Source organism: Taeniopygia guttata, chromosome 3 (genome assembly GCF_048771995.1).
Source record: "Taeniopygia guttata chromosome 3, bTaeGut7.mat, whole genome shotgun sequence".
Taxonomy (NCBI): domain Eukaryota; kingdom Metazoa; phylum Chordata; class Aves; order Passeriformes; family Estrildidae; genus Taeniopygia; species Taeniopygia guttata.
The window spans coordinates 58,579,081-58,593,139 of record NC_133027.1 but is presented as its reverse complement, the minus strand read 5'-3'; the positions used below and the strand labels follow the sequence as shown (position 1 = coordinate 58,593,139).

Below are 14,059 nucleotides of genomic sequence, written 5' to 3'. Positions count from 1 at the left end.
GGAACTTCAGTTTCTTTCATTAGCCCCTTAAAAAGCCCAAAGGAAGCTCTCATTGCAGCATCTTGGCCCTTCTCACGAAAGCTGTCCTGCCAAGACAGTGAAGAGACTGGGCTGTAAGATTTAATTTCAAGTTGTTTCAGTAACAGTGTGCTATTTATATGCTCCTTGAATATTGCCCAGAGCCAAGAACACCCACAGAGTATAAAGACATAAAGCACAATTAAATCTTTAGTGAATGGGTCAATTTCCTCCTCACTAACACTAAGGCCAAGAGTAGCTCCATTAAGTAAAAATTAGCAAGAACGAGACCCCGAAAGTGCCCAGGAAAATCAGGCCAGCTGCAAACAAAAGCTGTTTAGAGCTTGGTTTTGCTCACTGACACTTCTAAGACAGCAAAACGTCGTGCTGGAGGAAACTCTTCTCAGAAGTGACTTAGCCCATCTCCGTGAGGCAACCTACTGGTTTTAAAAGGGGTTCACTGCTACTTTGCACAGCTACTTCACTGCAAGATGAATAGGATAAAAGACACAAATATGTCATGAGTACAGTTAGGTGGGCAGCCTTTAGTCAAAAAAACATAAAAGAAAAAAATTTGTGATAGTATTTTTTGCCATAGGTAATGAGAGAACTGGTACAGTTGCCATTAATTGACATCTGATTTGGCACACCATTATTATAAAGGAAAAAAGTGATATTTGAAATTGTCAGTGAAGTCACAAAATGCATCTGAATGTGAAATTATTAGAATCCTTATTGTTCAAACTGTGGGCTGTTTCAGACTCCATCTCAAAACTCTGAATATGAGAATTGCCAGCAAGTCCAAACCAGAGATAAAGTGCAACTTCAGCAAGATACAAGATTTAAATTTAAAATACTGCAGGTGAGTCTTTTCTCAGGGGTGCTGCCACACCTTCACCAGGAAACTGAGAGCCACCCAGTGTAAGCATTCCCCTACAGTCCATCTATGGTGGACAAAAACTATCTGAATTTATCCGCATTTATCTGCAAGAATATCCAAGCCTTTTTTCCCCCACCCCTTTTTAAATTCCCTAGGGCACAGGGAAGGAAGGCCTCATCTGGAGGAGACTTTCAAAAGTGAAGCTGTGCCCCAGGTTACAGGAGTGTGAGTGATACTGGGCAAGGGCTGAGTGATACTGAGTACATTAAAAGCCAGTTAGGGTCTATACAGCTGAGTTCCCATGTACTTACCACCTTGCCGGCTTCTCTTTTTGACAAGCAATTCCATTTACAAACCTACTCAGCAACAGTAGTCTTGTAAAGTGTACATGTAACAAGTCACAAGTTGTTCCATTTATTTGAGTAAATATCTGGTAAATAAAATCATCAGTAAACGTTACAAAATTAAATACATTAAAAAAGCTTGCCAGTATACATAAAATTCACAAACATGTACTTCTTTTGAAAAATAAAATATGTTCAGAGCACCCTTGATATAAAATGCCTGACTAATGTCACCTACCAGTAAATGGTAGCTTATCAAACATTCTAGTTAGGACATTTTCCAGAAGGGAGCAGGGATCTCTGCTCTTGCTTTTCCAAGTAAGAGAGGCCAAGTTAAGAAGTCTCCCACTTCTCAGGGCAGAGCCATAAGCAAAGGCTGTATTACTCCTTGCTTACCTTAATAGGAGAGGAATCTGCATTTGATTAAGATCATGTCATTAAATGAAATACAGTACTTGCAATTCATTTTGGTATCACTGCCTTTCCTCCAGCATGAACCAGCTTTTAAGTAGTCATGGACATTTCTCTAGATATCACCGCAGGCCCAAACTCAGTATAGGTTAGCACAGCTCCAAGACACCATGAGGTGGAGAGGAAGTGATCCTGGCAAAGCATCAAAGTCAATCAAATAACTTTTAAGTTTACAAATTAAGCCCTTAAAACTCCCAATTTTCATATGCTGTGGTCTAAACAAGGAGATATTATGAGATTCTTCACTGGGCTGCTTTAAGGGTATTTAGAAAAGTGGCAGCATTCATTTTAGTAATCTAAATTGGTACCTTTTGATAGCAAATTTGCAATAACCACCATTTAAATAATTTACTATAACAAACTTCTCCTTCCATCCATGTGAAACAGTATTCACAACCCACTTTAAAATTTATGTACAGACAAGCACAAGAAACTTGACATCCATGAGTTAAATGTACAACCAACTCAAGAAACGTTATCCAACTAGTTGCAAGGAGAAGTCTCCTAGCTCTGTAAATTTACAAGATCTTCTGGTTCACCACATAGGCTTGCTGCCCCTCATCTCTAACTCTTGGATTCTTCACTTGCTTCAGTAATCCTCAGGTGAGAGTTGAGCAGCATCCAAATTGTTGATATTTTTGATAAAAAATAATTGACACTTAAAAAAGAACCCTTAAAACACACAAAAAAAATTCCTTGAGTCAAAACTGAATAAAATCAAAAAAGTTGTGGAGAAAGACAATTATTTTAATAAAGGTCTTGTATTCAAAGTCCCATTTCCCTTGCCATGTCTCTTACAGAGTGCTATTACTTTGAGTTATTTATATACTCTTCTTTTGAGGGGGACTGAGTTTCCTCATTCCTCTTATCCGAGTTAGCAGCTCTTTGATAAATTCCTAGGAAAAAAACCAGAAAATATTAGTAATTTTAGTGATCCCATAATACTATAATCAGGTTTTTATTGTTTGTTTGTTTTTTAATGTGAATGATACATTTTTTATTTAAGCTTTTACTACTAAGCTAGAATTTCCCTGACCTGGTCGCCAGGAACCTTATACACATCCTTCCCATCCAGCAGAAATGTGAACAATGAGCTTTTCCTTGTGACTGTGCTGGCTCAGTTATAACCCATCTTTCAGGCTTTTACTGCATAGGGCCTTATACCAACTACTGAATGAAGCAAAACCTAGGGCTGGATACAATGCAAACAGTCAAAGCAGACTTCTACAGTTTAAGTCTGCACAGAAATCAGCATTCTTGCCAAAAAAGGTGTTTCTCCTGCCACTCTCCATGCTGGAACCAGTATTTTGGTTGGCTGCATACCGAGCTGTACAAGAAAGCTGATCTGGCTAAAAGACTCAGCTGTTTTTCCTCTTGCCCTGCTACTTTCCAAGCTGGCTCAGCTCTCTGACCAGGCCCACCACTCAGCCCACACTAATGCTTGGGCCAGTCCAAGGAAGGAACAAGGAGCCAGAGGTAGCACCACTGGTTTATCATGGGTTAAGCTGGTTGCAGAACTAAGTGAATGACACTACTTTGAAAACAAACAAACACACACAAACAAACCCCCTCTAAAAAAAACCAAAAACAAAACCCCAAGAAACCCAGAAAACAACAAATCAATTCATGGACCAACCCTTTATTCTGCGATATTAACAGTGATATTTTTCCCATTTCAACAGATTTCCTCTTTTTCAAACTGCATGAGAGCAGAAGCTTATAGATTTGCATCTCTGAAACACTTTTGGTATACAATTTCTTGCAGTTGCATTAAAATGAAGTTAATGAATTCTTTAATGTCACATTGGGAAAATAATGTTTATCCACAGTACTGTGTATACACCTATGAAATGGTTCTTATTAAATCAGCTAGCTGCAAACAGTGGAATGTAATTATTCAGTTAGATTGATGTGAAAAGCCAGGTTGGACAGGGCTTTGAGCCTAGCAGATGTTGTCCCGGCCCTTGACAGTCAAACTAGATGATCTTAAAGGTCCCTTCCGACCCAAAACATTCTAAAACATGATTTCCTGGATGAATGCTTGAAGTTAAAAATTCCAGTGAACAAAGTCACTACTTAAATGACAACACAATACCTTTCAGAAAAAGTCAGGCTGCAACATGTATTGCAAGGTGTTACACTTTGAGTAAGGAACGTCTATGTAAATGTGTATTTTAACCCGAGAAATATGTCAGGTTTTTCTGGCGGAACCATCGTCCCAACAAATCAATTTCCTTTCCTGACAGATTATGCACCTCTATAGGTACTTCTCCACCAAAAAATCAGAAGGAGGAGGAAGACATGCTTACTCTAAAAATTCATAGCTTTCAACAAACTTTGCATTAGTTCTGTGTCATCATATCATCACTGTAAGGATCTGATAGATAATGCAAAACTATATGACATGGTGCTGCTTGAAACACATAAACACACTTTAGGATTTTTTACTATCAAATTTATATAAAGCCCTACAGTACAATCATTAGAGAAATAAAGCCACTTAGGATTTTTACTTGGGATTAGTATCATTTGTATTGCCTCTCAGCAAATCTTTCCATTTAAAAAATACAAAAAACTATAATCCCAGATTAAGACAGCTTTGGAGAATAATGGGCAGAAGTGCAGTTCTTCTTTTAGAAAAACTTTTTAAATTGTTCAAGCCACCAATACTCTACAAGAAGACACTGCATCTGGAAACTCCAGCAGCTTCACAGAAGTAAGAGCCTTATGGGAAGGGACATCTGTAGAGTGGACAGGAACAACTATGGTACTCTGTAGTCATTAGGGATACCCCACCCTGCCATTCCTCTGCCCATTCTCCCACAGCTCAGTAGAGTCTGGAGCAAGTTTCCCTTAGATATGAAATGTATCCAAGGGTCAGTTACTATTTAATATGACATTATAGCAAAAGAGAGGAATTCATCCCCTTAACTTAGAGGAGTTATCAAAAGCACCATCTTTTGTTTGCTTGAAGTTTTCAGACAAGTTTAACACTACCCGGAAACTTCCTAATGCTGCCAAAATAAACCAAATTATAGGGTTAACCTCCTAAAGGAGATCTGAAGCAACTGTAACTATTCTTAAGGCAGAGAAGGAATTCATGTGAAGAAGTGCATATAATAATTTTAAAGGCTTTATCCCCAAGGAGCTTTTTTATTTCTTGAAATAAGGGTCTGTGGTGCCCAACAAGAGCATTTTGCATGTGGCAGACATTTTGCATAATGCAGTAGTGCTGTTGTGCACTTCCTGTAGACACCCAAACCACAGCACTGGTTCAGCACATTTCTGATTTAAGTATCACTTTGCATCTGACACTCACATGGAGCTGGCTGTCATCAACACAGTTGTGCTCTGGTGCGTATGCCTTTCTTGCTTTGCTTTTCCTTCGCCATGAAGGAAAATTAACATTCTAGAAAAGGTGCATACTTTCCCTCACACAGGCAGCAAAAGAGACCTCACAGCATTTCAGTAAACCTTCACTTTATAACTAACCAACTCAGGTTTATGTCACCAATAACCATTTTGTTTTCTTAAGCCATTGCTCAAAAATTGCAGTGTTGCTCCTTGTGGGCATTTGAGTAAAGACTTAATATCCACATCTATCTCTACCTTGTACACAAAAATCATTTTACACAGAGCATTTTACTGAAATCCCCCTAACAAGATACGCTGAAATTTACCATCAGACGTTTGAAAGCTGATCATGTACAAATCTATATTAAAAACACTTCTGTAATACAGGTTGAATTATCTACCTATATCTACTGATTTAATTCATGGAGTTAAAAAACAAGAATAATTCAGCTAAGGATTCAAGAACTTGTTCATTATTCCTTGAAGAGTTATAGCCAGGAATACACAGGCTACATGCACTTCTAATACAAGAAAAATCTCACGCCAGCACTTTGCCTTGGTAAATAAAATAAAAAATAAAGTTTTTAGAAAGTGCAAAAATGTATGCAAGCTTAGTTAAAACTTTTTTGCAGATTTTCTGCAAGAAGGCACCCTTATTACAAATATTGAGGATCTTGTTAATTTGTAATATTAAATCCTTGTTTCTAGAAGACATCTTTCTAATTCTAAAGGCAGATTTTAATGAGAGACAGACTAAATCTACAGTTCATTTGAACTCATCTATATTCAGCCTTTGGCAAAAAAAAAAGGAAAAGGCAAAAAACAAAGGTGAAATGATAATTCAGAAAAGGGGAGGAAATCACCTCTCTGCTTTGGTGATGTGACTCATTGTTTTAATGAGGTCATTTGACAGACAATGAATTCCAGGCTTCCTATTCAAGTCTTCCAATTAATTCTGGAGACTAATTTGACTCTGCCTCACCAGATTTCTTTTCCTCAAACAGTACACATGTAGTAGGACCAGTTTTTAAACTCAAATTTAGAGTTTCTAGTCCTCCTGCTTCACTAGAGCATGAAATGAATCCTAAGTCAGCTTTCCTTCTCAGCTTTACTTCCCTATAGCCAGGTCAAAAACCAAGATTTCCTTAACTGTTTGCCCAAGGGCATTTCTTGGAGATGGCTTTATTAGTTGGATGTAAAGACTAAAGTCAGCCTGGAGAGTGATCCCACAGCTACCTGGGAAAGAACCTAAATAATAACCTGTCTTACTGCCAAACACTTTCTCTTACACATAGGCCAACCCCTGCTGAAGCCAGCTGTACAGAGAGAAGGGAACTGCTTTGGGAGAGCAGGACCAGGAGATGCCTTCTATTAGCAAGAACAAGCGCAGCATCTCTGTAGCCTCCCTGAATGATGCCCTCAACATGCCTTCCCCAATAAGGCCACAGCACCATCAGTGTCCAGAACATGAAATTTTTGTAGCAATTCAGCTTCTTGGTGAGCTTGTATAAAGCACTAACTCCATACCACAAAGCTACAGTAAAGACTTGCAGCCCAATTATTCTTCAATTCAGCAGCATGTAAACGAGCACAGCTTATACATGTCAAATCACCACTTGCTCTTCCCTTCTGATATTGCTGTGGGTATTTAGAAGTTTGTCTTCATGAGTACTTGGAGAAATGAAAACATGCAAGCTTAATTCCCTTCAACACTGTAGTACAAAAGAGGGCAGATCTCAGCAGGCACATAAAATGTTTTAGTTCACTGAATTCAGTGGTCAAATGGATGAGCAAGAAATAATGTTTTACTTGAAATTCATCTGCCTGCATTGCTTTTAAACAAGCATGTTTTCTAACCTTCTTTTCTCAGCAAATTCTCCTATTTCATTTCAAGTAGTATGGACACAAAATACATTTGCTGTGACTTAATAATTTACCACCCATCAGCTGCCCTGGCTTGCCCAGACGTAAGGCAGCACACTGCATGGAGGCTTTAGTACACATCTGCAGTGACTATTGCTTCTTGTGGGTATCCCTACATATTGCTGCTTTGCAATTACATAGAAAAAACAAATAGGAACATTAAGTGGAAATAACTCATAACATATTAGGACCAAAATAAACATAAGGTCCTTAAAAAGTTATGGGTTCTGTTTCAGAAGCATTGGCCTTTCTATTAATGCCTGTATACTAAAAACATACATTATGTCAATTATTAAAACATACATTATGTCAATACATATACAAAACAGCTTTTATCTTTAAAAACCACAGTGCCTAGACAACTCTAAAAGTTGCATGACAAGCCTGTCATTGCTCCAACTAGGAATTAAACTTGGAGAAACATGCAGTTAAGCAAATGCATCTCTACCTTTTTCAAGTGTTAGAAGCTGCTGAAATAGTCCAACCACTGAAGTAATTGAGTAGCCAGTAACTTAAATCTCTGCCCAAGTAACCCAGAAAATATGCAAAACAATTCAACATAGTTTGTTTGCAAACCATATTAAAAATTATTACTAGAAGTTTCCAGCAATGCAACTTCCTTTAATGATGCAACTTCATCTCCTTTTCCCCATATTTTGCACTAAGTGAAGAATTATAATAACAAAATAGATTTAATCCAGCCTGAATGAGAGCGATCTCTAGCCCATTCATCTGAAGCTTTGTATATTTCTATAAGAAAAGAAAGAAGTCAATAAACTGCAAATCTAATTTATTCAGTTCTCTTCAAAAACTCATTATCTGCAGACCTTGTGTTGCTCAGCTGCATCTTTTGGAGCCAGTCAGCATAAAAATTATCCACTCATTGGATTTCTCTCCCATAGCAGTTTAAGAGTTCCTTTGCCATTTTTCCTGTCATCACTTTGACTGTCCCACTAGTGGAAGCTCTAACTCACATCAGCCACAAATATTTCAAATTTTCTCCAGTGCCCAGTCTAAATAAGTGGCCTTGCTGTTACCAATAGCAGAGATAACTGCAATACAGATTTAGTCAGCCTTTTTCAAAATATACATCTTGAAAAAAGCCTCACGGATTTCACAATCACAACTGTCTTCCTCTCCTAAATAAGACTATTGTGGAAGTATCTAAACATCATAATCAAGATTGCAGATTATATTTAAATATGTTTTTTCACTGAGAACATTAAGATTCTCAACCATCAGATGATGACAGAGAACATCAGACAGAGCTGAGACAGCAACTCAACAAAGGCCAGAGTGGGATTTTCCACAAGCGACGTGTGAGACTGCATGAAGAACTGACTGCTCTGGCACATAGATGATGCAGGAAGAGGATGCTGCTCCCTGCTCCTCTTCAATCACAAAAGTTCAGATCCAAAATTTGATTATGGCACTGATTTAGCAGATACTAAATCCTTTGTGTACATAATAACTCTTTACATAAAGGTCCCACATTAAGCATATTTCCATACAAATTAAAACAGCCATAATTGCTACCTAAGAAAAGCTTTTAATATTTTAAAGTGCATTCAACAGTCTAGCTGTATTTCCATTAGAAGAAAAATTTTGTAACAGTTCCGCATTAGTTACTGTCAGCTACTGTATTTAGCCAAATTATTAAAGAGGTTGTGAACTCTTTCCATGTTTTAAGTGACCTTACTTAGTTATAGTTACCTTACTTAGTTAGAGATAACTCAGTTACCTTACTGAGTTATAGATAACTCAGCTTCCTGATGAAAAATCAATCCAGGACACATACAAACATTCCTCAGTCTCTGTTTAACCTTTAGCCTAAATGGAAGATACTGAGCAAAACTGACTTCAGATATACATTTGCAGGTTTAGAGGGTTTTTTTCACAGCTGAGTAAGAGCTTTGAGTTATTAAGCCTCTTGCCTGTACTATTTTTCTTTGTTGTGAATAGCAGGGACATCATATTACATAACCTTTCCCCCAGTTAGGGATTACTAACTTTTGCAAATTGTATAACTCTTGATGATAAAACCCCTTGTGCACTTGATAGACTGTATTTCATTTGTCAAGAGAAATTCCATTTGCTCATATCTATTCTCCACAAATCCTCTAAACATCCTTTCAAAAGCCAACTACCTCAATAGTTTTGAATGGTCTGCAAATATAAAAATATTGGAGATTTTCTAGACAAGGTGTGGATCCTTATATAGCACATTTAAGCCAACTAAAAGGCTCTTTTGTCCACACATGGCAGGATAAAAATCACTATTTTAAAGTGGCCTAAGCTAGCAGTCATGCAGTGTTACTGGGCTCACCATGCCATAGATGAAGATAAGTAAAACACTTCCTGGGATGTGAATCATTTTGGAAACTATCCTCACAGAATCAATTAAGGTAGAAAAGGCCTCTGAGATTGAGTCCAAACTACGACCAAACACCACTCTGTCAACTAGACCATGGCACAAAGTACCTTTCCTTGAACACCTCCACAGTAGTGACACCACTATCACTTTGGCAGCCCATTCCAATATCTACCAACACTTTTGTGAAGAGTTTCTTCCGAATGTCTAACCTAAACTCCCCTGCCATAGCTTGAGGCTATGTCCTCTTCTCCTATCACTAGTTCCTGGGAGAAGAGGCCAACACTATCTGTCTACATCCTCCTTTCAGCTAGTTGTAGAGAACGAGTGGATTAAGTACCCTCTCAACTTGGTTATCTCTAAAGATTGTCAAGGAGGTTGACAATTCTCACAGATAAGGGAGCTACCTCCATCCCATCCACAAAGGATTGAAGACACAGGTCACCAGTTCAGTATTAAAATCTCACCTTGATCCAGGTGCCTTGAGGGCAGACAACAATGTGTCCAGGATGCTGTTTCCCGCAAATTGCCACACCAACTTAATTTACCAGTATGGCACAAATCTTTCCTGTAGTTCTACAACCAAGGTTTCTAGTGGAACACTCACTGACATCTGTCATGTACTCTGAAATTTGTCCTTGCATTGTGTCAATCTTCACAGCTAAAAAAAATCATTCATATAGCATGTTTAATGAAGAAGAAAAAAAAGTACTAGATCTCTGCCTTCTTCCTCTGCCTTCAGATAACACAGAGATAAGAGGTCAGCACATGACTGACTCTTGAACCCTTGGCAAACTCTTCCTTCCACCAAGTCATGACTCCAGCCTTCTCTTACCATGCCAGTCTCCACATGCCATATCCATCTTCACACCTATCTTAAGAAGATGCACCAAGGTTCAATGGCACTTGCTTAGAGAAGGCTGGAGAAGGCTGACAAGGTCATTTCTAGTGCAGCATTACTACAGTGAGACAGCTGAAGACTCGGAATTATGGCATCTCCATAATGGAAGAGGTTTGTTATCTGCTGCAAGGCAACCAAGATACAACATACAACAAACTCTACAGGTGTTATTAGCTGAGTCTTTCTGGGTTAATTCCCCACTGTCAAAATATTTGTACCAGCAACTATAATAGCAATTCTGAAGAATCTTCCCAATTTTCCATGGAAATCAATAAAAATGGAAAAGCCTTGAAGAAAATAGCTCATAGACCTATTCAACTGTACCAGCAGTTCTTCCTGATAGTCTATCCTTAAGCCCCACCAGTTTATGTGGCTACAGCTGCAGATATTACAGAAGAACCAACCTATTTGCAACCTTATTTCAAAACCAAACACCTGGCTTCTAGTCATGCACAGCTGAAACGTCTCTGACAAGAGGAATTCTGTAAACCAACCCCTCTATTAAATACTGTGCAGCAGCCACTTCTGGGAAAGAACTGACTCTATAAATGGAACTAACAAAGTGACTTATGACATAGACTTTTGATTTTTACAATTAGTTGAAGGGTTTTTTCCCCATTATTTACTGTTCCTAGTCAGTACACTTTACTGTATGAAAAGCAGGCTATATTGGCACTGGACACATTGATACACAAGCTGAAAGCTGAGTAACTAAATCCTGCTAGTACAGGTTATCTCACAATTTTATTCAAGTCCATTCACACAAATAATTAGCTGAGCTGCATATCTGCATAAAAGTTCTCAGAATAAATTTTACTGTCCTTGATAAAATTAAATTATTTCACAGTGAAGAGCGTAGTCCAACATGCAAATATTTTAGCCATCTGATGATAACTATATTTAGATTTCATGTATCAAGTCAGTATAGTCAGTAAGGCATTACAGCAAACAATATTGATAGCTCAGCTGGATGACCAGCAGTTCCTCCACAGGGTACCATCTCATTCCTATTGTAGCTAAGTGACAGGCACAAACATTTTTAGGATATAAAGCTCCAAGTCTATCAGCTACCATTAATATTCATCTAATTACTTAATCATAAGAATTAAAAGAAAGTTACTTTGCTTGAACATAACTACAGTTTCCCCAGGTAAATAGCATTTTAAAAAAGTCTTTTACCTCTGTTGGTTTGTAGCAATCTACAAGAGTTTCCTAGAAGCAAAATATGAAAGTGTCAGTATCCATACAGAGTAATAGTGAACATAAACAAGTCATGGTATGAAACATCCCCTGGCCAGGGAGGGAGAAAGAAGCAAGAACAGGAATCACTGAATAAAGATATTGCTGAAAACCTAAAGCTATACAAGTCACCTTTGCTCCCTATGTGGATCAGAATGATTTGTACCAGGAGAGAAATAATGGCTTCTTTCTCCAGGTAAGAAGTTACAAAGTCCCTGTCTCCAAGAAAAACTGAGAAGAGGAGGCGAATCCAAGAACATTTCTCCCAGGAACAGACATGTGAAAGGCAGCTTTCTGTGAGGACATGAGAATCTTTGCAATGCAGAAATTATTCCTAGAAGGGCAATCCTAGCGGGGGGCTGCTAGTTGATTGCCCAGCTAGTTTAGGCAGAAGCAGCAAAGCTATTTATGAATGCTTAAACAGCCTGGGGCCATGCCCCACTCTCTGTGGCTGGCCAGCGGGCACCAAGAAAAGGGTGCTAACAGGCACTAAAATGAGATGTGCTGCAGTGAAGCACCACATTAGTCACCTCCCAGGGACAAGCTGAGGGCAAGCCACGACTCTAGAACAACTTTTCCTAGTGCATCTGAAAAGGTTATAAATGGAGACATTTGCTATTGGTTTTATATATTGATTTAGAGAGAGATTTATATTAAGGCAATAATATTTCTTTTCTTTTCTCCATCATCCTTCCATTCATCAACTCCTACCTCACACAAGATTCAAAAGTTTAGAGAGCTGGTTTAAACTGTTTAATTTTGGCAGATAACTTTTGAATTTCCCGACTAATTCCTGTTCCTGAGCATCTTACCCTTTCTTTGAACTTTTTGATGGGTTCCAATTTCTTTCTAGTATAAGAAGAAATAACTGCCAATAGTCTAAGCACAAGGGAAGATTTCTGGTCTGTATACACATTTCTACTGCTGAAATGAATCACAGAAACTATCTAGTCATCATAACTGACTCTCAGTCATATAGCTTTTCTCATATGCTGTTCTTCATTTTCCTATGTTTTCCGTTATTTATTTTATATACTTGTACAAATTAGAATAAGGCTAATTTGGCTTAGCATATTTCCCTCTATTACTGGGTTCTTTGAACTTTTATTTACTAGTGTTATCACCTACCTTCTAAATTTTTTTTATCTAAAATGATTGTGATTAACTTTGAACAGTCTGGTAGACTATGCTAGACTGGATCTAGGAATCTCTCCATTCTAATTCTACATTTACAGTGGATTCAATCAAACACAAGATATTGATCCAGATGCATTACTTCAGCCACCCTCTGATTTAAAATTATAAAATAATATTACCTGTAATTTGAGAGCTCTCTCCTCTTCATTGGCTGCATCAAGAAGGTCATCAATGTCAATTTCTACCTCTGGCATTTCTTCTTCCTGAAATGCAAAAATACCCACTTAGTCCATAGAACTATCTTTTAACTGCTTTCCAAAAGCAGCCTAGTGATAGCACACAAACCCATCTTCCTGGAGCCAGCCAAGGAAATCAATAGGGGATAGTGGCTTGATTCCTTGCTCCCAGGCCAGCATCAGGCCAAGCCCCAGCCCCACAGAAGTGACAGCTCATAAGAAATCTTTGCTCTCAGCCAGGACATGTTACTAACTCATGGCCAGCAGGACAAGTCATGCTACTTTCACAATACTGGGCAAGAGGATGAAGAAGAAAAAGTAGAAGGAAGAGCAAGTTTATAACAACTGCAGCAGCCACAAAAATGTTTTGAAAGCATTTTTGACTGGACTGCTTTTCTTGGTAACACTGTGGAAGATCTCCCTTGCATAAAGCTGGCTTACAAGCATGACATACATGACCCATCAGAACTCAGATTTTCAGTACCTGCAGTGAAGCACAAAGTCTAAGGAATAAAGTACTTTAGAGAATTTATCTTAAAACTCCTCCACCCACACACTTCTCTCTCTTTGCATCACCAACACATCAGATTCCTTGTTCCCTGAGTCAGAGCAGCAGTCCATACATTTTGAAGGACCTCTGAGCTCTAGAATCTCAATGAGAATTCATCATACACAGATATCACCATGTATTGCATTTTCAGTTATGAAAACAATATTCTGCTGGCCATTTTATACATTTCTCATCAAAATTGTTATGCAGCTCCCTGCTGCACATACGAAACTCTGGTCTCAGCCACCAAGTCCAGCCTTGACAGCAGCCTCAGTGCCATGGCACACAGCTCCTCTGTTGCATCTCCTCCACCTGAGCCAACACATGGGCACTACAAGACTCTCCTCTCCCACAAGTACACTGCCATCAATCAACTCACGGATGTGGCATCACTTTGGCACCTACCTAATGAAAACAGGGACCTGAAAGCCTCCAAAGGGGAGGGTGGATTTAAGAGGCAGGATGAAGCAAAAAGATCACAGCAGCAGCTGCTGCTTTCTTTTACCCCACCAACACTTCTCAAGATCCTTTAAAGAAGCATTTTAACAAAAATGCACTGGTTCTCCAACACTTCTCAAGATCCTTTAAAAAAGCATTTTAACAAAAATGCACTGGTTCTAGCAAATTACAGAAGC

The 14,059-nt window shown here is 38.5% G+C and overlaps 1 protein-coding gene across 2 annotated transcripts in view; it reads right to left on the bottom strand.

The window, feature by feature from the left end:
- Positions 1–1,283: 1,283 nt before the first annotated feature.
- Positions 1,284–14,059, bottom strand: part of PPP1R14C (protein phosphatase 1 regulatory inhibitor subunit 14C) — a 51,461-nt gene continuing 38,685 nt past the window's right edge. The window contains exons 2-4 of one of the 2 annotated variants that reach the window (XM_002188546.6): positions 12,818–12,901; positions 11,442–11,474; positions 1,284–2,609 (exon numbers count right to left, since the gene is read on the bottom strand). In XM_002188546.6, coding sequence (XP_002188582.1) covers positions 2,535–2,609; positions 11,442–11,474; positions 12,818–12,901 — 192 coding nt within the window. In that variant the 3' untranslated portion in view covers positions 1,284–2,534. The remainder of the gene's footprint in view (positions 2,610–11,441; positions 11,475–12,817; positions 12,902–14,059) is intronic. The other variant, XM_030268001.4, reaches the window with a different exon arrangement.